This window comes from Poromitra crassiceps, assembly GCF_964638095.1.
Source record: "Poromitra crassiceps genome assembly, chromosome: 3".
In the NCBI taxonomy this organism is placed as follows: domain Eukaryota; kingdom Metazoa; phylum Chordata; class Actinopteri; order Beryciformes; family Melamphaidae; genus Poromitra; species Poromitra crassiceps.
Window position 1 is genome coordinate 58,268,919 of NC_139625.1, and position 23,555 is coordinate 58,292,473.

The 23,555-nt window shown below is 43.6% G+C and overlaps 1 protein-coding gene across 4 annotated transcripts in view; it reads right to left on the reverse strand.

Moving 5' to 3' along the window:
- col18a1b (collagen type XVIII alpha 1 chain b) overlaps positions 1–23,555 on the reverse strand; it is a 98,736-nt gene that overhangs the window by 46,282 nt on the left and 28,899 nt on the right. For all 4 annotated transcript variants that reach the window (XM_083633963.1, XM_083633964.1, XM_083633962.1 and 1 more), the window contains exon 2: positions 1,069–1,613. In XM_083633963.1, the coding sequence (XP_083490089.1) occupies positions 1,069–1,613 (545 nt within the window). The remainder of the gene's footprint in view (positions 1–1,068; positions 1,614–23,555) is intronic.

The window sequence follows — 23,555 nt, forward strand, 5'->3', positions numbered from 1 at the left end:
GTCTGCATGTGGGAAGCTGGATTAAGGGTATGTGTCCTGGTCGCTGCACTAGTGCCTCCTCTGGTTGGTTGAGGCGCCTGCTCAGGGCGGAGGGGAACTGGGGGGGAATAGTGTGATCCTCCCATGTGCTATGTCCTGCCGGTGATGTCAGATGAAAAGAAGCAGCTGCATATGTATCGGAGGAAGAATGTGCTAGTGGGCTGGGGCAGAAAATGGTACAGAGCTTATTTTATCTACATTATTAAGTGTACTATTAAATGAAGTGTAATTTTCATCACATCCATTTATCTGGTTTGGGAGTTGGCACAACTCAGTTTTGTGTTACTTTTCTACACATTTGAGCACATTAAAGCTACACTGCAGTAGATAACTTCACTCGTCACTCTGGTGCCCCCATGTGGTGGCAGGAGATCACTGCTTGAATTTTTTGAAAGTTTGAACTACTTCATTACCCAGAACCTCACGTAAACTTCATTATCTTTTCAAAACCCAATGGATAATATAAAAATACACTTTCATGAAGCTAAAAACGAGGCTGCTTTTCATAGGTAATGCAATTGTTCTTTGTCCTAAACACTCAACTCTTGAACATGCATAACAATATTAAATCTCCTTATCACAAACTGTGAAAGACTAGAGGACACTCGCTAGAGTGCAAACCTCCGCCAACCTTTCTACAAAGTTTTGTGATCTTACGTGAATCCATGTGGAAGTTAGGCACCTTTTTGTGATTGGACACGCCCATTACCACACATTACCACAACCCCTTTTGGCCAGTGGCCATGGAAAGTTAATTAGTTCTAAGTTGGACCATGACCTACTTTTCAACAAAGTTTAATGTAAATTAATTTATAACTTTTTGAGATATCCTGCTGACAAACAAACAGAAAAACAAACAGACAAACAGGGGCAAAAACATAACCTCCCGCCAACTCGTTGGCCCAACTGCATTGGCGGAGGTAGAAAACACGCAAATAAACATGATTCAGGTAAATACTCTGGATAATGGTCCACAGTATAAAGATTAAATTGCATGATTCATACAATGATTTATAAATAATGCATTACGTGGAACTTGTGAGGGTCGGCTCCTCCCGCCTGACCCACAAAGATCCCCGCCCCGGGGTCCAGGTCCATGTCGTCCGGCGAACGCTCAAACTTCACCACATGAGGCTCCGAGTCGCAGCCCTGGTAGAACGTCACCTGGTCCTCGAAGATGGACAGGGCGAAGCGGCTCCAGCCTCCCCAGCCATCCATGCGCATGTCGAAGCTGGCCGCCTCGTACGAGGCCTCCGAGTCGGGCTCGGTGTAGAAGAACTGCACCCTCCGCCTGCTGGACACTAACTCGCTCAGCTTGACGCCGATGTACATGAAGCGCTGGGAGGCGTCGGTGATGGAGAAGAGGACGGCGGCGGCGGCGGTGGCGGGCTTGACGTGGAAGAGGAGGGAGAAGTGGCGGTAGAACGGGTTGGGGACGTGGGCTAGAGCCGGCTGGCCCGACGCCACCGCCTTGGTGAAGAGGTACGCCGTGGTGCCGCCCGGCCCCTCCACCGTCTTCACGCCGTCCGGCGGCGGGTCTCCGATTAGCTGCAGCAGAGAGATGCCGCTGTCCTCTGCAAGGGGAGGAGAGAGAGGAGGTCAAGATTCACAGGCAGGACGATGAAGGTGCTTTCTTTATCAGACTATGGACTGACGTTGCCTTCAAGTGCTGTCGTAAATACAAAATGTTTGAGTTTGGGAGCGGACCAGGGGTGTAGTGGGGAGTAAATGTAAGTAAACGCAGTTTACCTACCTCTTTGAGATGAGGCAGAGAGTTTACTCACCTATGTTCAGATTAACTGTATCAATCAATGCGAGGAAACAAGGTGGGTAAACTACTCACCTTGGATAGTAGTTTATCCACCTCTGTATTTACCACTACACCCCTGGAGTGGACAGCATGTAATTTATGTAAACAATGATGTAGGTTCACTTATTACCATAGTAAATAACTTATTTCTGTATGTTTCTATTTTCACTCTTTGTTCAACTTCAAGTCGACTTGTAAAACATCAGCTGATGAACAAATATTTTCTATATGGGGTCTATTTTGCAATACTTTCTGACCAAAAGCACTCAAATGCACAAGTAGTCATAGTTATGTTTTACAGTCTCAGAATTAGGGAATTTACGAGGTGCACTTGAAGGCAGCACGATTTGCCAAGCTGTCAGTTTGAAGCACAGAAATGATCAGCAAATCAGCAGAGTTCCTGAAGTTATTAATGGTTCTTTGTGTCCCATATAATAAAACATGACCACAGGATTGATGTTATTTGGATGACAGGCCATCTATAATGCTTTAACAGTCGTCGTGGCCATACAGTAACTCTCCACAGGAGTAGAGTGATGGCTGCAGAGTTGCCACTGCCAGTAGACAAAGATGTATTTCATCATATTGTAGCCAGGTGAAGTTCTGTCCATTTTCCCCCCAGTTAGGTTCAATTCAAGGTTCACTGATCTTGTTAGGATGCATTAGTTTTACAGTGCGCAGGAGGCACAGAAGATAGAAACCTCCTCTCTCAATCAGTGAGCCTCACTAACTGAACCATGATGAGAGCCTCTGGTCATAATGTGCTGGAACAAACAAACCCTAAACCACATGGAGCCTCCGGGGCAAATGGTAAACCGCAGGCCTCAATGCCTAAGACCACATACTGCTGACTCCAGTCCAGTTCATTAACCACAAGTGGTTGTACGGTGGCCAAGAGAGGTCAACACATTGCAACTTAAGAAAATACATGCAAATAGACAAAACACAAGCAAATTGAGAAAGCATCTTCATCAATTTGACAACGCATGTGCTGCAAATACACACAGCACAACCAAATACTGAAACACGCTGCAAATACACACAACAACACAACCAAATACTGAAACAGAAACACGCTGCAAATACACACAACCCAACCAAATACTGAAACATGCTACAAATACACACAGCACAACCAAATACTGAAACACACTGCAAATGCACACAGCACAACCAAATACTGAAACACGCTGCAAATACACACAACACACCCAAATACTGAAACAAGCTGCAAATACACACAACACAACCAAATACTGAAACAGAAACACGCTGCAAATACACACAACACAACCAAATACTGAAACTGAAACACGCTGCAAATACACACAACACACCCAAATACTGAAACACGCTGCAAATACACACAACACACCCAAATACTGAAACACGCTGCAAATACACACAACACACCCAAATACTGAAACACGCTGCAAATACACACAACACACCCAAATACTGAAACACGCTGCAAATACACACAACACAACCAAATACTGAAACACGCTGCAAATACACACAACACAACCAAATACTGAAACACGCTGCAAATACACACAACACAACCAAATATTGAAACACGCAGCAAATACACACAACCCAACCAAATACTGAAACACGCTGCAAATACACACAACCCAACGAAATACTGAAACACGCTGCAAATACACACAACCCAACCAAATACTGAAACACACTGCAAATACACACAGCACAACCAAATACTGAAACACGCTGCAAATACACACAGCACAACCAAATACTGAAACACGCTGCAAATGCACACAGCACAACCAAATACTGAAACACGCAGCAAATACACACAACACAACCAAATACTGAAACACGCTGCAAATACACACAACCCAACCAAATACTGAAACACGCTGCAAATACACACAACACAACCAAATACTGAAACACGCTGCAAATGCACACAGCACAACGAAATACTGAAACACGCTGCAAATGCACACAGCACAACCAAATACTGAAACACGCTGCAAATACACACAGCACAACCAAATACTGAAACACGCTACAAATGCACACAGCACAACCAAATACTGAAACACGCAGCAAATACACACAACACACCCAAATACTGAAACACGCTGCAAATACACACAACACAACCAAATACTGAAACACGCTGCAAATACACACAACACAACCAAATACTGAAACACGCTGCAAATACACACAGCACAACCAAATACTGAAACACGCTGCAAATACACACAACCCAACCAAATACTGAAACACGCTGCAAATACACACAGCACAACCAAATACTGAAACACGCTGCAAATACACACAACACAACCAAATACTGAAAGACGCTGCAAATACACACAGCACAACCAAATACTGAAACACGCTGCAAATACACACAGCACAACCAAATACTGAAAGACGCTGCAAATACACACAACACACCCAAATACTGAAACACGCTGCAAATACACACAGCACAACCAAATACTGAAACACGCTGCAAATACACACAACACAACCAAATACTGAAACACGCTGCAAATACACACAACACAACCAAATACTGAAACAGAAACACGCAAGTACTGTAGCACAGATAACAGATATGTTTCCAGGGGACAGAAAAACGTGATGGATCGGGCTGGACAGACACATTTGTTGTTGTTTAATGTTTAATCCTAAATAATACATCTGCACTTGATTTCTGTTTGAAAAATAATAAATAATAATAAATGCCCAACCAAATCAATATTTTTGTGCAGCACATTCCATTTGATAGCAAAATACAGGCCATTTCAAAGCATATTACTGAATTACCTCTGCCCAAGTGCTCAATTACAGTCTGTCCATAAACACGTTCTCCCCAGAGCAATTTAGAAAGAGAGTGGCGTGACTCATTAGCCAATGAACAGGGGGTCTCGTGCTACTTTTGAATGCTAAAATAAAGCTGATAATGTACAATTTGATTTAAAAAAAACTTTCAAAGTACAACACAAACTGTCCATTTTGCTGCAACTCGACAGTGCTGCTTAATCCAGGACCTTACTTCCTGGAACTCTTGAGAGTAAAAAACTGGTCCATTGGAGTGAATGGAGATGTCGCGACTCCTCTATAGGATACGGCTCTGGTTCTCCCTATTCTTCCACTTTATCAGGAAGTTGTTATGTTGTTGTGGTTGTTGTTGTTGTGTTTCTGTTTTTGGTTGTGTTGTGACTATTTGCAGCGCATGTGTCAAATTGGTGAAGATGTTTTCTCAATTTACATGAGTTTTGTCTATCTGCATGTGTTTTTTTTTCAGTGTGTCGACCGCTCTCCGTAGATTTCATGTTGGATCGCCTGTTTTCTACAAATTCAGTGTCTCTGAGACTCAGGGAGTGCATCAAATTAATGGAAAAACTGCTGATAATTCAGTTCCCATAGACTGAAATAGCCTGAAGGGAATTGAGCAGTAACTATGAGACCGACCATTCATTTCACATGAATCTGCTTCACAAGGGAGCCAGCCTCTACTGTGTGCTGCTCCACACGGCACTCTCCTGAGGGTGGCCTGTCACCGCAGATTCATAAGCACACAGTCCGATCCGTGCATTAAAAGGTCACACAGATCAGCGATTATGGGGATTTCCCAAGCCTTCCAAACGATGGGAGTAGTAGTATTGTTGTATATAGCCTGTTAAGTGTAAGTGTAAGGGTTCAGTCAGGGAGGACAGCGGAAGACATAACTCTTAGAGGAAGGCCAACCGACCTGAAGGGAGACATGCCTGCAGGACAGACAGCTCACTTTATTGTACATCATTCATACGATTGGCCTCTGAAAATCACTAGCCCCTTTCTTTAGATTAGCAGCCAGATATAAAGGAGGAAAACGTTCAGACTACACCAAACACCTGCTAAAGAAGCCTGTAGAGGAGATCTCCATCAGTTATGCTTTGACGTATACCAGCTAGAAGCAAACATAGTAGCAGTTACATCTACTTCTAATTTCCCTTCTGATTTGAAATGCTTAACCAAGAAACTAAATTTGTACAGTAATTACAAGGCACTTTGTGTGTTCACTGAATACAGGCTTACTTACTTTCCACAAAATAAAATCTAATAATAATAAAATCATGTGTCACTGCGCAAGATTGTCAAGTATATTTAATACAGACCCATTCCTTTGGAAAGACATTTTGTATAAAGAGTACCTACTGACTAGAGTGCAGGGTTTGGCTACAAATGAATTTTCAGCAACGAGGAAAACAGACATCATCCTGAAGTCAGAATCTGAATGTTACAATATCTTATGAGGAGAGTTTCCCCTCACAGCCAGAACCTTTTACCTGACAGCTACAGGATGAGAAGAAGTCACGTTCCAGTGGTTCCCATTCCAAACTTTTTTGGCTTGTGACCCCACTTTGACATCACAAAACTCTAGTGACCCCAGGCATTCAAAACAGAGACTTTTTTTCTGAAATGAAATTTGTTTTTGATCATAATACTACGTTGCAAGGAAATGTTTATTTTAGACCACATTTAGATTAGCACATGTTATTGTGGATGGCAGCCAGAGGCAAAATAGCCATGACGAGCCACAGATTAGTGCACAAAGGGAAGATTTTATTTTCCCACTGTTTATCAGCGAATAAATCTTCCTGTTTTCTTTCCCATTTTCTGTCGCTCTGATTTTCTTGCAGACTTTCCGTCCAGTTTATGTTTGAGCATGGGAATGCACGTACAGCCTGCACATAAACCTGTAGCCTGTGATCACGTGAATCAAGATATGCCAAGCTCACTTAACTGTATCCTGCATTTTAGGAAGGGAAGTGAAAACATAAGATACTTTTAGTGGTTTTAAACTGTGTGAGGTGTTTTTTATTATTATAATAATTCGAAATTTCAGCTGGCCCCAATGGAATTCCATGCGATGTGACTTGGGGTTGCGACCCCAGGGTTGGTAAAGCCTGCATTTAGTGCATTATGCTGAGCAAGAATCTGCCCTGGAAAGCTATTTATGGAGGATAATCATAACTAACTTTCACATCTGCACTAACCAACCCAAAACTGACTGGGGATCCTCCTAAACACATGTGTGTGTTCTCTCTCTCTCTCTCCTCTCTCTCTCTCGCTCCCTCACACACATACACACACACACACTCACTCCCATGAGTGGTCAGTGCTACGTCATCATCTAGAGACATTGGGCTCTATCGTTGCAACAGCCTTAAAACTGGCTTAGCGCCAGGTGCAGCGCAGATTAGTGGGTGTGGACCAGCGCACTCGATATTTTGGTGTCAGCGCTACACGTGGCCTAAAAGCATTATAACCACGCCTTTTAAGTGTAAAATTATGCACAACCTGCTCATTGGAGAAGTGCAGTAAACGAATCACAAGCTTCCCTTTTAAGCTCCAATTCCACGGAGCGATCCAGTCCGGTCAGAAAAGACGACCAAAGCGCTCTGAGCTCCCCCCCCCTCCCTTTCATCCCTGTCTGTCTCCATATATTATTCCATATTATTATGCTTCTCAAACCAATCTCACTGCAGTTTAAATACTGCAAGCATGTAAATACGCTACACTATAGCAAGATCAAAGTGAAAAGAATGTTCTAAACGCATTGGCTAGAAGAATATAGCCTATCCCTATGTGGCCTATGTCATGATGAGATTAGATTGGTGAAAGTTTGTCCAGATTAGAATGATATCGTTTTCTCTCGCTACCTTTTCTTCTCCAGTGCTGCAGATGATGCACATAAATATAGCCTACATTATGTAAAGTCATTGCATAAATGTGTTTTTATCGTAAAAGTAAATGTGAAGTAAGAAGTCTTATTGGAGCAGACATCACAGTAGGACATCACAGTAGAACCATGTTACGGCTGTCACTCATCTAAATCACGTTAAATATGCGAGGGATATATATACCACCTACCACCTGGATTACATATATGTTTCACATAGGGTTGTGTTTGGATTTCTATGTTTTATTTTGGCCAATATTGAAATGTTCGAGAATTGCATGTTGTGTGAACAGAAACATTATTTCTCTCTACCAGTTTAGGCAATTTAGGCTGATTTGGTTGATATTTCTTGTCGAAATGTATTAGCCTCAATGCATGCTGGGAGATTTCACATGTGGCTCAACAGCCTCCGAATGACAGGGGCTCAAAACTAGATATAACAACTTTTTTTCCATCGTTCTTTGTGCCTGTCTGACGCGCGAGAGAGAGGGAGAGAGAGAGAGAGAGGGGGAGAGAGTGTGAGATCGGCAGAGGAGAGTGGCGAGAGAGGAGAGAGTAAATACGCACAGCAATATCCGCGGCGCACTGAATAACGCCTGGTTTTGAAAAGCGCTAAATTAACGCCAGGGGGGAAGATATCATTAGGCCGGTATTTAAGGCCGAAACGCCCATTCTGGCCTATTCTGGCACTGCGCCACGCCTCTTTGGCGTAAAGCGCATTTCGGGGCCTAAAACTATGTTGCTATCTTCCCGAGGCAGGCGCAAGGTGCGTTTTTTTGCGTTTAACGCCAGTTTTTGCGCCTAAGGCCATTGGGAAGATTAAGCTTAAGGGGGGGGGAAGGGGGGGGCTTAAGGGGGCTTAAGCAGGTGCTATTGGTTCTCACGTAACATCATTCATGGCCGATCTAGCTGAGACCCAAAACACAAATCAGGTGGGTAAAATCTGGATTAAATATCAAATTAAACATTTGAAGTGATGGATACCACTGAAGAAAATCCCACACTGCTCTTGCTCAGCACAATGTGAATATTTCTAACCTTTATCTGTTTGTTTTTTAGTATCTCCTACTGTTGGCCACTGAAGAGTCCAGCTGGCCAGTAACTACTCAGACGCCGTTTGAGAGTTTGTCAGAGTACTTTGGTGTCACCTATACTTCAAGTAGGCCTACAAACATGTTGTAGAAATAGGATTGTGAGAAAATGTGTTGATGTTCGCTGTTTTGTTTTTAAAACAGTACTAAGCCAATCTTATTTACATCAAGGTGTATTGTGGCGTATTATTGAGCCCATATAGTTACTTGCATACATTACCTAGTGTACTAAACCTGCACCGCTTACTTCAACACCTGGGTGTGTCTTTTCCAATTAGCAGTTTTGTCTGTACAAAGACAGCACCAACCTTTATTTTCTGTGAATAATAACAGATAGTTATTTACCACAAAAAAAGTAATTATCCTGCTACGCCCCATCCCATCACTGCCCACAAGACTTCACTTCAACCACTGTACCAAAGTCAGTGATCAGCTGTTCCCTCACTAAAATGCCGACGGACAGATGGAAGCTGGCATAAGTTGCAAACGTGGGAACCGTGCTTCCAAAACAAGAATCATATTAACCCGACTGTGGCTTCCTGCCTGCTCCAGTCTCTCCACCCAACATGATGCCTCCCTTTTTCCATGCTACCAGGATCCAGTCTCTCCACCCATCATGATGCCTCTCTTTCTCTTTCTCCATGCTACCAGGATCCAGTCTCTCCACCCATCATGATGTCTCTCTTTCTCTTTCTCCATGCTACCAGGATCCAGTCTCTCCACCCATCATGATGTCTCTCTTTCTCCATGCTACCAGGATCTGTCACATGGAGGGGAAACGTGCAGTAATGTGTCACGGCCCTGCAGGGTTCCCACACCTTCTTAAACATCTCAATCAAGGAGGACTTTCCAGGCTCAATTCCCGACACGGATCAAGGTTAATTACTGTTAGAACACTGAGAATTTTTATGAGAACTATCAGGCTTTACACAAGCTCACAGACAACAAATTAAAAAGAGAGAGGCTTAAATGTGTGAACACTTCTCAATTGTGCTGTGTTACATGTTGATAAATAAAATACTGTATATAGGCTATATCAAAAGATTATTCTTGCACAAAATATATAAATCCAAGCACTTTCAATGACCCATGTCCATTTATATCATTGTTATTTTCAAAAACTTTCAAGGCCTTGATTTTTTGTTCTCAAATTCACAAACTTTCAATGATTTTAAGGGCCTGTGGGAACCCTGTATGTATTCTATTATGGAGGATTATTGAAGTAGGCCTAGAGTGTCTACATTTCCCGATATGATGAGAGAGAGAGAGAGAGCGAGTGAGAGAGAGAGAGAGAGACAGATGGACAGACAGAGGAAGGAATCGCGTGTCAGATGTCCATGGGAAAGTGGACCACGAGGGACTCAGATAGGATGCAGCATGCAGCCTGTGTTGAGTCCACACGCCAGTTAAAACATACTGAAGTCTTCTTGGGACTTGCAGCTCCCTCCAGAGCTTTAGGAGTGTGAGGCGCCTCCCCAGGGGTGAGGGAGACAAAACAGCTGCTGGCTCTGTAAATATACATTCTCACATTTTTACTTGAAAGCTTCAGTATAGGGAGGCATGATTTTTATATAAAAATCCACTAAGTGGGGCTGCAGCAGTCAGCAGAGTGTCCCTTCCACACAGATTGAATCTTAAAGGGCCAATTTGCCGATTTTCAACCAGCTTTGTATCATTACAAAATCAGTAGCATATAAATATGCAAATGAACAATGTTTAACTTCACTCTGTCTTGCCTGGACCGAGAATGTTCCCCATTCATTTGCAGAACTTCCTGGTCCAAATGATGTCATAACAATGTCATTTTAAGCAGGAAGTTCTGCGAATGAAGGTAGAGAGAGCAATAATAGCGATAGTGACAGTGACACCATGGCAAAACTGCCCCAAATGACGTCATTATGACATCACTTGGAGCAGGAAGTCCTTGCTCTCGGTCCAGGCAAGATGGAGGGAAGTTAAACAATGTGCATTTGCACTACTGATTTTGTAATGATACAAAGCTGGCTGAAAATCAGCAAAGTGGCCCTTTAAGAGTAAAATCTGGTGTATGTAAAATGTATAAAGGTGTTTTTATTGTAATTTCAAGACTTCTCATTGAGAATTATGAGGAAATGCAATGAGCTATGCTGGTTAGAAACGACTCAACTAAAATGTTTCATAACAAAAAGACACGATGGGCCTGTCTGATTCTTAAGTGAACGAGCTTTATAGGTGGCATTTCTAGGTAAGAAGTTGTAATTAGGGAGTCTGAAACCAGTTTGATACATAAGTTCACTGAATTTGCAACCTTTCTAGGTACCTAGTTATGGATAATTTTTGAGGAACCATACCATGCACACTTTGGTGGTTTAGGGTATCCCATAATACCTTGCGCCCCTTGCAATCGACGAAGAAGAATGAAGCGAGCCCGAGCGAGCCCCTAATGGCGACGCCCACAAAGCCAACCGCATCAGAAAAAAGTGAAACAACATTGGCTAAATAACAAACATCTGTCTCTTTCTCTTCATTTTTATTCTAGAATAGTCAATAACATCAACCTTTACTTAATTTCAGTGCAGTCAGATGTTTGTACAGTGTCAGGAAAGTCAATTTTGAACATTAGTAGGAAGCATCTTACCTGACTCTGTTGTGGACAGCAGCCGGCTAGTTAGGTTGCTAGCTAACGTTAATGTTAGTTTAGAAAACCCGCTCCGTGTGCCCCAAAGCAGGACTACACTGTACAGCCAGGAGGATAGCAGCATGGCAGACCTTCAAGTGTAAGTGGAGTTCGTTTTAACTGTGCTTTATTAACTGACAAACTGTCATTGCTTAACGTTACCAATTTGTTTGTCAAATGCAACGTTCCAAGTCAGCTTGGTTACACGCTTTTAATTTGAAGGCCGAAACGGGAAATGGTTTGAGTAGATTGAATTGACACTGGTCTGTCAATTCTATCATTTCACACGTACCATTTCCCTTTTTCGCCTTCAAATTAAAAGTGTAAAAACAATGAAACGTTCGCCTGTGAAGCCTCTACCTGTTTGGATTATAGTTAGAGAAAACAGCCATCAGCCATGCAGTTTTATACTAATTTATTGCCAAATGCTTTGGGAAACAACTTCATCAAGCTTGGTCAGAAAAGGTCTGTCTATTCAATGGAAACAGCACCAGTGCGACCTGTCACGTGCGATGCTACCTTCAAGAATGAGGACGTCTGAAACAAGTTATTTTTAATCACCTATATTAAAATGAGATACCTAATTAAACAATAATCAAGTTAGGTAACTAGATGATATTAAGCTTCCTTGCATTACAGACACAACCTATATTAACTTCAGCTTCACTCTGTTTGTCTCGCTGCTACAATCGTCCTCTTCTGCGTTACCGGAAGATGGCCTTAATCCTGAATTTGGTAAAAGAATGCCTGACTTCCAATCTGTATGAGCAATGTCTGCAACTGTATTCTGTTGCATGCAAAACACGACCTCATTCCCAAAGCATGTATTCCCTCAACCTTGTAGAGGACAGCTTCCTTTACCTTCAATCTGAAAACTGGCATCCTTATTTGGAAATGTGAGCGCTGTGGCCGGACCAGCGCGCAACAACAAACTCATTTCCTCGTCTAATGAGACACTATAAGGCAGAGGGCCAATACAGTTGAAATAAACCACTGTACTTGCCTGGCGGTTAGTTGTAATAATGGTTACAGACTGTTTTGTTGTGTCTGTAAACTACACTTGTAAAACTTAAGAGATTGCTGCTATAAAGAAAGCTGTTTAACCACTAAATCCTGAGCACTCTTGAGGGAACAAGAGACATTCAATATTTGACAAACCTTCCATTCACACAAACAAGTGATCATACCCAGCCAATAAGCCAATGGGTTCAACCCTTAACACACCCAGCTGCAACTCTACCCTCCTGGGCCTGGACTGATGGGACTTTGTGCTACTGAAACGGGGAGACGCAGACGGAACCTCGGCCCATCAGTTAACACTTCAAACGGAGGCGAGGCGGCTGGGACATCTACGGCCGCCTCTGTTCTCCAGTCAGCCCGTAATCCGTGTTTGGCTAAACCCAGAGCGGGCCCAATTAAAGGCGATTGATGGGGGATCAGGCGGAGAAAGCGATACTCTGCGTTCAGCTGACGTCAGCCGCTCCAGAGTTTCTTTCTCATCGAGCCTTTAAAATACAGTTTGGTTCACTTGGCTCAGAGCCAATCCCACAATTGTCTCTCTGTGTGTGGAATTCGGTCACTGTGTTGAGATGGCAAACTGACATTTTGGTTTCTTTGAAAGATTCCTCTAGTTGCTAAGGATTGATGCACACATTCCCTTAACAGCTCTTGCAATGTGTGAATACTGGTGTGTTCCTTTTAAACCTTTTAATGTAACGTTTTGCTTTGAGATAGAAAAGTATAATTCTAGACTAGTCCCGCCCTCTTTGCCCTCAGTTGAGCAGCTTCACACCCAAACCCTTGTCACTCATCTTTTTGAGCATGCATCTAGTCTGAGGAAACCCACATTTAGCTTTGCTGCACTTACTTGCCCCCCCCTTTACTTCTATACTACCCAGACGCCCCCTACTGCACTTTCTTTTGTTATTTGCTTCCTCCATTGTTAACTTCTACCCTTGATAGCCAAAACCCACCGGCCACGCCCACTGGAAATGGTTTACACCCCAAAACATTGGAAACATAATAGACCAAATCAGCGGGATGTTTACATTTACTTCCGGGTACCCCTGAGGTCCACACATTATAATGGCGGTGGACGGCACAAACTGACATGTTGAAGACAAAAACAGACAAAGAAGACAAAAATGGTTCGTCCGTGTTGTGTTGTTGTTTAATATCATTCATAACAACACTTTCACTAACGTTAGTGGAGACCAGACTAGCTAATTTACCTGTTGGACCAGACCAGAGCTAAATTAAATTGACCTGGCGTCAGTAGCTCTGTCTGTACCAGGCTCTTTCTCGCCGAGAAGAGCCTGGTGACGCGAGGTTACTCTGTCTGTAACGTAAAAAAACAGCGAGTTTGACAGACAAACAAACTTTATTAGCTAGCTAACACTACATAAAACAAACACAGAAGAAAGGCTAGATACGTCGGACAAGCATGTTTACCAACCGTTTAACCATTTAAATTGAAAGTAGTCGGCCGAAAACAACGAGAGGGTTTGACAGCATTTATATGACAACACGCACATTTAAACCTGCCGCCTTTCCCAAGTGGTACCCGGAAGTAAATTTGTTTACATGGTGACGTCACGGTGATTTGGTCTATTGAAAAGCAAATTGAAAGCCAAAGGTTCAAGTCAAATTTAGGCATGAACACAATTTCAGATGCAAACTGATAATGTATAATCCTATTTGTCTAATGTTATTTGAATGTGAGAAAACACATTGTAGCTTTAAAACATGATAATAGTATAATATTACACGATAAGGATCCCATGCAGGGGTTTAGAGACACTGTGCACTAAACCCCTCATCTCACAGCGACCTAGTGTGAACCACTCTGAATGAAAGGACGGGTAATTCCCCGCTCACATAAAAGTCTCTCTCACACACGCTCCCACTTTGTCTTCTCTCTCTCTGTCTCTGCTCATCTGCTGCCTGGCCGGCCCAAAGTCTAATTACCACCCATTATGTTTTACTGGTCTACTGGCAGCGGCTGTGTGCATGAGAGTGTGGGTGACTGGCCGTGACCTCTGACCCCTGGCGGAGCCTTCCAGCCGCCCGGTCTCATCTCAGTCACAAGGCCGCCTTGTTATCCGCCGCGACACCCTCGCCCTTCCTCCCATCCCAGGACACAATCGCCGCACTCTTGTTCCTTTTCCCACCCACAGCATCATATCTATCACAAATGCCAACCACAGCACCCCCACCACCCCACCCCCCAAATCCAATTGTCCAATTGTTTCTCTGTCTGTGACTCTGGCTAAAACAGCAGTCCCCTCTAAATTAAATGGTAACCAGTTTGAACTCCACTTTAGCAGCGGTTTAGCGGCGTTCAGCGTCGTGCGTTGTTAGGGAGATTGTGGTGTGATTGTGTTGTTAGGGAGATTGTAGTGTGATTGCGTTGTTAGGGAGATTGGCATGTAAGGGTGGGATGCGATGGTCAGATAAGGGAGCAATAGGCTGATTATCAGCCGAATGCAGTGGGAAACAGAAGGCATTGTCAATATGTCCTGTGGTGGAGAATGATATGTATCTGCCTCATGTCCCAAAAATGTACCCATTCCTCTGTAGCCGGCCAATAGAAACCATCAGAGATTTGATCAGGAACCATAAGTACAGGCATACAATCAAGGGATGAATATGTTGAGCATTTCCTCATAAATGCAGGTGGTTAAAATAAATAATTTAACAAGAACCTAAACCTTTCCCTCTCTCTCACCCCCCCTCCCCTCGCTCTCTCTTTAGGCTATGGGCAAACACAGGTGTCTGGAAATTCACACCCAATGAAAACAGCATGTGAGGACAAGCAGCGTGATGTTTCATATCCTGCCTTGGCATCATAGCAGCAGCACAATGTCAATCAACAGTTACAGTGTGCCTTATGCAGAGCCAAGGTTTTGTCAAGCTAAATATGAGCACCTTTTTCTTTTCTTTTTTGCCACATTCTCTCAAGAGGTGTTCAAAGAAAACACACATTTTTCAACTCTTCATACTGTATAGTGTATTAGGGATGGGCATTTCTAGCAAAAACACTATTCGAAAATTCGCTGGCCAAATTCGAATTTAATTCGAAATTCGAAAATAAAAATAAAAATGTAAAAAAAATTAAAAATGTAATTTTTTTTTTTTTTTGTGTGAGTGAAATGTTGCATTGTCTCCCCTGATTCTAGTCTACGGCTTTATTAATTAATATAAAAAGCTTCTGCTGTGGATTTTTAGCTCAAACAAGCATTGCACCACTGAAGTAAAGAACATGTTACATGACATTGACATTTTCCAAAATAAAAAACAGTTTTGACAATCATGAGTGGTTCATTAAATATTTAGTAGGCTCAGGTCTGAGTGCCAAAGGGGTGCCAAAGTCACCCCCTCTCCCTCTTCATGGGATTTCATCCGCCATTCATTTTTCCATAAACCTTGCTTAAAATGCTTATAAAAATTGTTTTACTTGCTCAAACCAAGCGATTTGACTATACTTAGAATCAGGGGAGACAATGCAACATTTCACTCAAAAAAAAAAAAAAAATCTTTTTCTTTTTCTTTTTCGAATTTCGAATTTCAATAATAAAAGTCGACCTTGATAATAACAACGATTATTCGAAAATTCGAAATTCGATGCCCATCCCTATAGTGTATTCACCTTATTCACCACGCCCAATTTTTCTCTCTTCCGTGTTAGACGCAATTGTATTTGTTCTTCCGGTTCAGCGCTAGTTGGCGGCCAATTTCAAAACGAAACATCACTATGAATGAATGAAGTTTGGCAACATTCAGCAGCTACACTGCGGCCAACTTCAGTTACATGCTCATAGCGTTACTGCTGCGAGGAGCCGATGGCTGTACCCAGTCGGCATTTAACGTTAGTTACAAAAGCACGTCGACAGTGTTTTCTCACTGCCAGTACAGTAGGGGGGGGTTGACAGATACTAGCTAGTCCGACTGTCAGCACAGCCAGCGCTCTCAGTCCTCGCTGCTTGTTAAATATTTCCAAATAGGCGTTATTCTGATAAACTGGTCACATATTTGGAATGTTACGTTCTCACCCGAAAAAATATTAAAACTTTAAAACAGTTTGTTTTTTTTGCTTGAAAACAACATTTTGACAAGTCTTAAAATGAATGTTTTAGGTAGGCGTAATCTACTTCCGTGTCTAAAACAAAATACAAAATGTCATCATGGAGAAGCGTCCTTACATGGGCAAATAATAAGGTGAATACTACCATAGTGTAAAGCAGACTCACACACCGCACACATAACTGGATGTTTCATAGTAAAGGCTTTCCAAATGCAGACACTAAGAGTGTGGTTTATGTTGAAGTTGATAGGTTATCCAAACAAAAACCCTACTTGGTAAAAGTGCCACAGGGAATTTTGCAAAACTGTCTGCCACTTAAAACCCAAAGCATTTACGTTAGAATATCCCTATGGAAAAACAAATTACATGATAAACAGTGTTTTATGTACTGAGAGTTCATATCAACCCCCAAATGAATACTCTATATTGCAACAATCTGCTCCCTAATGAACGCTACACAGCGCAATTTATGGAGCCACAAACTTGGGCCTCCAGAACATTTCCTGTCTTGAGGGCTCTGAGGGACAGGCTTGTGAACACTGCACACACCCAATGAAGGAAAATACCTTTCTCAATGAGGAAAAGATGAAGAGGCATTTCATACGAGAGCTTTGAGAGTTGTTTTTGTTTTACATCTATAAAGTTATCTTTAAATGTTTTTTTCTTTCTTTCTTTCTTTCTTTCTTTCTTTCTTTCTTTCTTTCTTTCTTTCTTTCTTTCTTTCTTTCTTTCTTTGCAAACAGGAAGGACATGGGTGCATGTATTCACTCTATTCCCACCTGTCACCACCTGCAGCACACGTGTGTAAAATGTTATGGTATGTATGTACCATATGCATGGTAGCAATAATTCCACATGTTCTTCTTTGGTGTTCTCAATATTGTTGAATGCAAGATTATGATAACATATTTGCATAGTAGCTTGCTCAAAAACTCTAAATGCAATGCAAAGTCAATTAAAGTTGCAACCAAGAATTGCCTGCAGTCTGCAGCGGTTTAGCAAATAATGATTTTCAAAGAACCCATAACATTGCTATTGCTGACCATTGCTGAGTTATCACATATCTGTGTTATACATGACAAAAAGAAAATGCTTTTGAGGATGCAGTTCTACGCTGTGCAGTTGACAAGACAATGACATGAGCGTAGCATGCAGCCGGTCACAGTGAAGTGATCTAAGGTGTGTGCCATGTAAAGGTGTGTGCCATGCTTGTGCCACTTCTCTAAAACATGTGCAGTGGAGCGTGAGTGACGCCACAGTGGTAGCAACAATCATCCGCAGCACCACACTCAAAACAGGACGAACGAACGGCCGGCAAGCATTTGAAGTGACTCACGTGACTCGCCGAGAAATCCCTAAAAGCAATGTGTGCTTTTGACTAAAACACACGCCTGCTACACAAGTCTGCAACAAACACACACACAGGCTAACGCAGAAGCATCGACGACAGAGAGACGCGTGACATCGGATTCAAAATGTATCGCCAGCCGGATACATTCTAACCCGCCGGAGTTACCTTTCTGGATACTAACGGACATGCACTCTCTGTCAGGAAGGAGGTCACACTCCACCGGGAGCCGCCCATCTTCCAGGGACGCCCAGCAGCTGTCCTGCAGCACGTGGCAGAAGCTGCGACAGGGCAGCTGGGCGGGTGCTGCGTCGGGGCTGGGGCACCTGGGTGCCAGCAGGAGGCAGAGGAACCACTCGGTGCCGTGGTGACACCCCGCCCTTACCAGCCAGGGCCACTGCTGTAGGACCCCCTCCACCTCCTCCACAGAGGTGTGGTTGAAAAAGTTGGGCAGCGTGAAATGCTTCAGCTTTTTGCCAGAGCAAAGGGGCCAATGAGGGGGGACGGGCAGACAAGGTGAGTCAGAACCATTGATGCGGCTATCAGGGGGGGTTAGCGTGGCGTTCAAGACGCCCTCAACTGTTTCATTGATGTTAGAAGCATTACTCACAACCCCAGTTAAATTTGTTAGCAGGACCACACCCCTTTCAAGGTCTGGTTCTGCAGTGATGTCTGACCATTTGACCATCCCTGGTGTAGCTCCAGAAACAGACTCTACACCTGACCCAGACCCAGAATCAGCCCTGGAACCTGCTCCTGACCCAGACCCATCCCCTGCCCCTATCCCGGACCCCTCCTCCACCATCACCCCCGCGGACCTGTCTGCATTACCCGTCATGTTATGGTTAGGCTTCTCCACCTTCTCTCCCAGTCCTCCGTTAGTACTCCGACTGGTCGGGGTGGCATCCCACGTCTTGACAAACTTACGGATTCCTGAGGCCACGTCGATGATTTGTGCCCCGACCCCGGCCAAGTTGTCGTCCTCCTTCTTCTTTGTGCCACTGGGCTTCGGGGTGCCTGTGGGTCCTGCCGTGGTTGTTGGCGACGATGTTGTTGGCGACTCGGTGGTTTTTGGACCACTGAAAAAGAACCAGGCCTCAAGGCGCCCGGCACACAGAACCAGGAGAAGGAACCACATCTGGAACCTCCACATGCTGCCTCGCTCTCACAGCGGTCTCCCAAGTGTCTCAGAGAACAACGGTACTCCAACAACAATGCCCTAACTGTTTCCCAAACTCCACCTGTTAGCCAGCGGGTCAACAGTTAAATCCAAGCTGTCCGAGGGCCATTGAGTGACTAGTGAATGAATGCAGACACACACACATAAAAACTCACAGACCCTCCCTCTCGCAGAGCTCCCTGTGCACTCAGTCCATCCACTCAAGCTGCTGCATACCCCTTCACGAAGATTAACACACACACACACACACACACACACACACACACACACACACACACACACACACACACAGACAGGGGGAGACCCCAGTATGGAGGCAGGCTTGCCTCACTTAAGAAGTCATTGGCTAATCAGAGTTGCTCCCCCACACACTGTGACTCCTCCCCTGCACGAGTTGATGAGTGGGTCCCCTTAGACCTTTTCCAGCATGGGCAACATGCTTGCAGGCATTCGTGTTACCACAGTGACACACCCGATGTGTACAGAAATAACCTCAGTCAAAATTATGGACTTTTCCCAAATGGTTTCAAAATAGGCCGCAATAAAAAAATTAAAGGGGCACTTCACCGAAAAACAATGCTGATTTATTTTGCACATGATCTCACGCGTTCATTTAGTTTGACAGTCATTGAGAGTTGATTTGACTTAAGTTGAGCAATGAGCACCAGCGATGTCATCACCAGCTCAACCTAACTCAAGTCAACTCTCAAAAACTGTCAAACTAAATGAATGTCTGCAAAACTGTTTACATTTTTCGGATATGTGTGCCATCATGTGTAAAATAAATTGGCATTGTTTTTCAGTGAAGTGCCCCTTTAACTGTGTCTCTGCTGGTTCTAACCTCGTGTCACCAGGCTCTCTCTCAAAGGAGAGAGAGCCTGGTACCCATTACTACAGGGAATGATCATCCGCCCTAAGACCCACCCCCTAGTTGATCTGTCCCACATAGAAGGATGGTTTTGGTGTTAGTTCATTTTATTTGTGTAGCTACATAGCTACATAACGCACATCACATTTATTTACGTTACTATGACGCCCTGTTTTCAGAGCAGAATTGTTTTTTTGGACCCGTTCCCGGCGTCATCCGCCGGATGACGAGGTGTGTTTCCACCGGAAGACAAGGAATGAGGGTTTTGGCCCCAGACTAGCTGGTTCACTTCATGCTATGTTCACGTTCTACGGATTTCAATCGTATCATGAGGGGCGGTAAAGGATCTCAAGTTCAGAAGAGTCTGAGGAGTCCTTGAGATGCTTAACTCCAACCTGCTCAGTTCCCAGCAAGCATTTGAGAGACATGCAGTACTCTAGGTGGCAAAGTTTCACAAGTTATACAAGCAAAAGCTTTGACAGGCTGAAGGCTTAGCAAAGGTGTTGGAGTCAGACATCCGCAAACATTTCTATCAGAATCAAATTTATTTGCAAGCTTGCAGTCTCAGCAGACCTTCTTATACTTGACAAACCTATTATAAGCAAACATATAAGCTTTGGAAAATACTTGAACTGAAACACAGTGCAGGTAGCGGACGACAGGTATTGTTTGGGGCGTGGTGGCGCAGTGGTAACGCTCGTGTTCTCGCCTCACAGCTAGTAGGTCCTGGGTTCGATTCCAGCCTGGGATGCTGTTGACACCGAGGGTATGCCTCCACATGCCTTCGGTGCCTGGTATCCAGTTGGGTTATCTGATGAGAAAGGGCCTTTCTGTGTGGAGTTTGCATGTTCTCCCCGTGCTCCTCTGGGGGTTCCTCCATATATAACCCCCCACTAAAAACATGCAAAAGATCGTCGTCTGACCAGCGGCGGTTGGAAGAAATAGACCCTTCTCACGGGGGCCATTTTGTGTCGAAAAGGCAGGGTAAACACAGGTGCAAGCAAAACACTAATGAGGGTTTCCAACTTCCATGATTGGAATTTGGAAACCCTCATTAGTGTTTTTCTTGCACCTGTGTTTATTCTGCCTTTTCGACACAAAATGGCCCCCGTGAAAAGGGTCTATTGGTCGTCGGGCGCTTCAGCTGCCCACCCCTCTTGGCCTGACCATGGAGGAGGATGAGCCAGGATGGGTCAAACGCGGAAGATAAATTTCACGGTGCCTCTGCATATGCGTCTGTGACTAATAAAGACGGGTTTGTCCGTCCAATTGTGTATTTCAACTTTTATTTTGGCACTTTGAAGTCAAAACAGTTGCTGGGTCATTTTGTGACACATGCTCCAAAGGGCAAAACAACAACAACAACAACAACAACAACAACAACAACAACAACAACAACAACAACAACAATACTGTTTATTGTTAAGGGGAGGAAGAACATGTGGCCAGTGGGTCATGAGTGAACTAGTGTTCTCAAAAGCAGGGAAGCTTAATTTCACATGGCTGGCATTGATTTTGATGAAGTAAGGAGAAATCTTACATAAACCATAATTTGGTCAACTTTGAAATTGAAGTTTGAATAGATGTAAAATGTTAACCTTGAGGGCCCATGAAGGTTAACTTCATCTGAACCACTCTTGAGAAGAAGAAGCAGCTGACGGATTAAGAGGACACTGCGGGCACAGTGCTGAGACTGACAGTCAGCGCGTAATAATGACCTTGAATTAATCTGCTCTTGCAAACAGCCACAAAAGGAAAAGAAGGCTTCATTAAATAAGAAGTTAAGTTACACTATACTGACTATACTGTTATGTTTATCTATTTTATTTATTGTCATCCATGTCCCAAGGAAAAAGAGCAGAAAGAATACCGTATACAGTAGTACCACAAACATACCAAAAAGTACCACAAAACAAACCATAAAGTACCACAAAGTACCACAGAACATGCCAAAAAGTACCACAAAGCAAGACACAATACCATGAATCCAATCAGACATGCCACTTGTGGTACTGTATGCTGTGGTACTTTGTGGTGATCTCGGTATCCTTAATGGAACTTGGTGGCACTTTGACATATGTTTTGTGTGGTACTTTGTGCTATTTTTATGGCATGTTTTGTGGTGATTAGTAGAACTACAGTATATATATAGTGGTAAAATAGAGAAGAGTCAGGCAAGTAGGGCAAAAAAATGAACCAAACAACGCTGCAAACAGCAGGGCAGCGAGGCGGACAGCGCCGGGCGAGGGATGAATGAAAGGCAGCAGCTGAGTGTGTGTGGGGGGGGGGGAGCTGGGGGGAGGGCATATCTGATTGGATCGATGTCTTAAACCCCTCTCTCCCGGGGGACGTACTCCATTGCCTCATCGGAGAAAAAGCTGGGAAATTGCACCAACTCCAGGTTCTCACAGATGGGAGATGAGGGAGGAGTTGCCCCCACCCCACCCCACCCCACCACCTCCTCCTCCTCCTCCTCCCCGTGGCCCTGAGTGCCCCCGTCATCCAGCCACCCGCCTCATCCGCTAAGCTAGGACATCCAGCTGTTACACATTCCAGCACTCGGACCTCCCACGCCCACGCTGCGTGACATTCGGAGGCCTGGAAGCTGCCACATCGTGGTAATTTGCGCATTCATAAAAACGCCAATACTTCTGTCAGCGATAGCGGTTAAGTGTATCCCGCTGGACCCGAGCTGGGCCCGAGTGAAGAGGCAGAATGAAATACTGTCGCCGTTTTGTTTTCTTAATGTGAGAAACAGATTGAATGTTTCTGGGAGCGATGCGAAAGCAGCTGTCAGAGATAGCAGCACAAATGAGTGTTTGGCTCCGAGGTCCAGCTATTACAAAATCCAGGCTAGAATCAACTTTTCCTCTGAGCCAATTCATAATCTTGTCGAGTGAATCGTGGCTCATTCCATTTTTAAGATGGATTAACACTTTGCTTCTCTAAAACAGAATGACTGAATGGAAAAACGAATAACCTCCTTATCCACCGGTTAAAATGGCTGGATTTCCCCCAAACTCCTGCTTGTAGTCCCAAGAATCTTTCATTACATGGCAAGAAATACTGTGCCAAGACATGCAGACAAGATGTCTAACTAAGGAAAACTGATTCTACACTATCTTGAGATATATATTTTGACAGCACAAGTGCTGTACTGGCAATGGTGCATCAACAAAGCATTAAAAAGATCATAGAAAATACTGTGTATGTACTTTGTGGTTGCAGATGGTCATTACCAATGGCAATTAGGGAGGCTATTTCCTATCCAGTTTTTGCCAGTGTCATTTCACATGAATTAATTATGTTTCCATAACAGAAACCCAGACCAATTAGGGCTGGGCAATATGGACCAAAAATCATACTGTATCTCTGTATTGTTAGGCTGATGGCGATACACAGTCACACTATACAGTATATCTTGGTATTTTCTAGAAAGTGGGCTAAATGTTCAGTTGTAAGTAAAAGCCACATGTGAGATGTCACAAGCACTTTTATTAAAACAAGACTGCGATCAAAATAAAGTGCAAAGACAGGGTTTCGTTCCCTGACTATTGGTGCGTTCACAAAATATTTACACAATGAGATTTTTCATCAATAAATGTGGATGTAATGACTAAGTGGGTAGAGGCAAATAATAGAACAGCCAGAACAGTCGAAGTTCAGAAAATGTCAGCATGTTTTCAAATGTGACCATCCAAATACTAATACAAGATTGGTGTGTGAAGTACATCCATTGTTAAAGACGTGCATATTGCCTGACA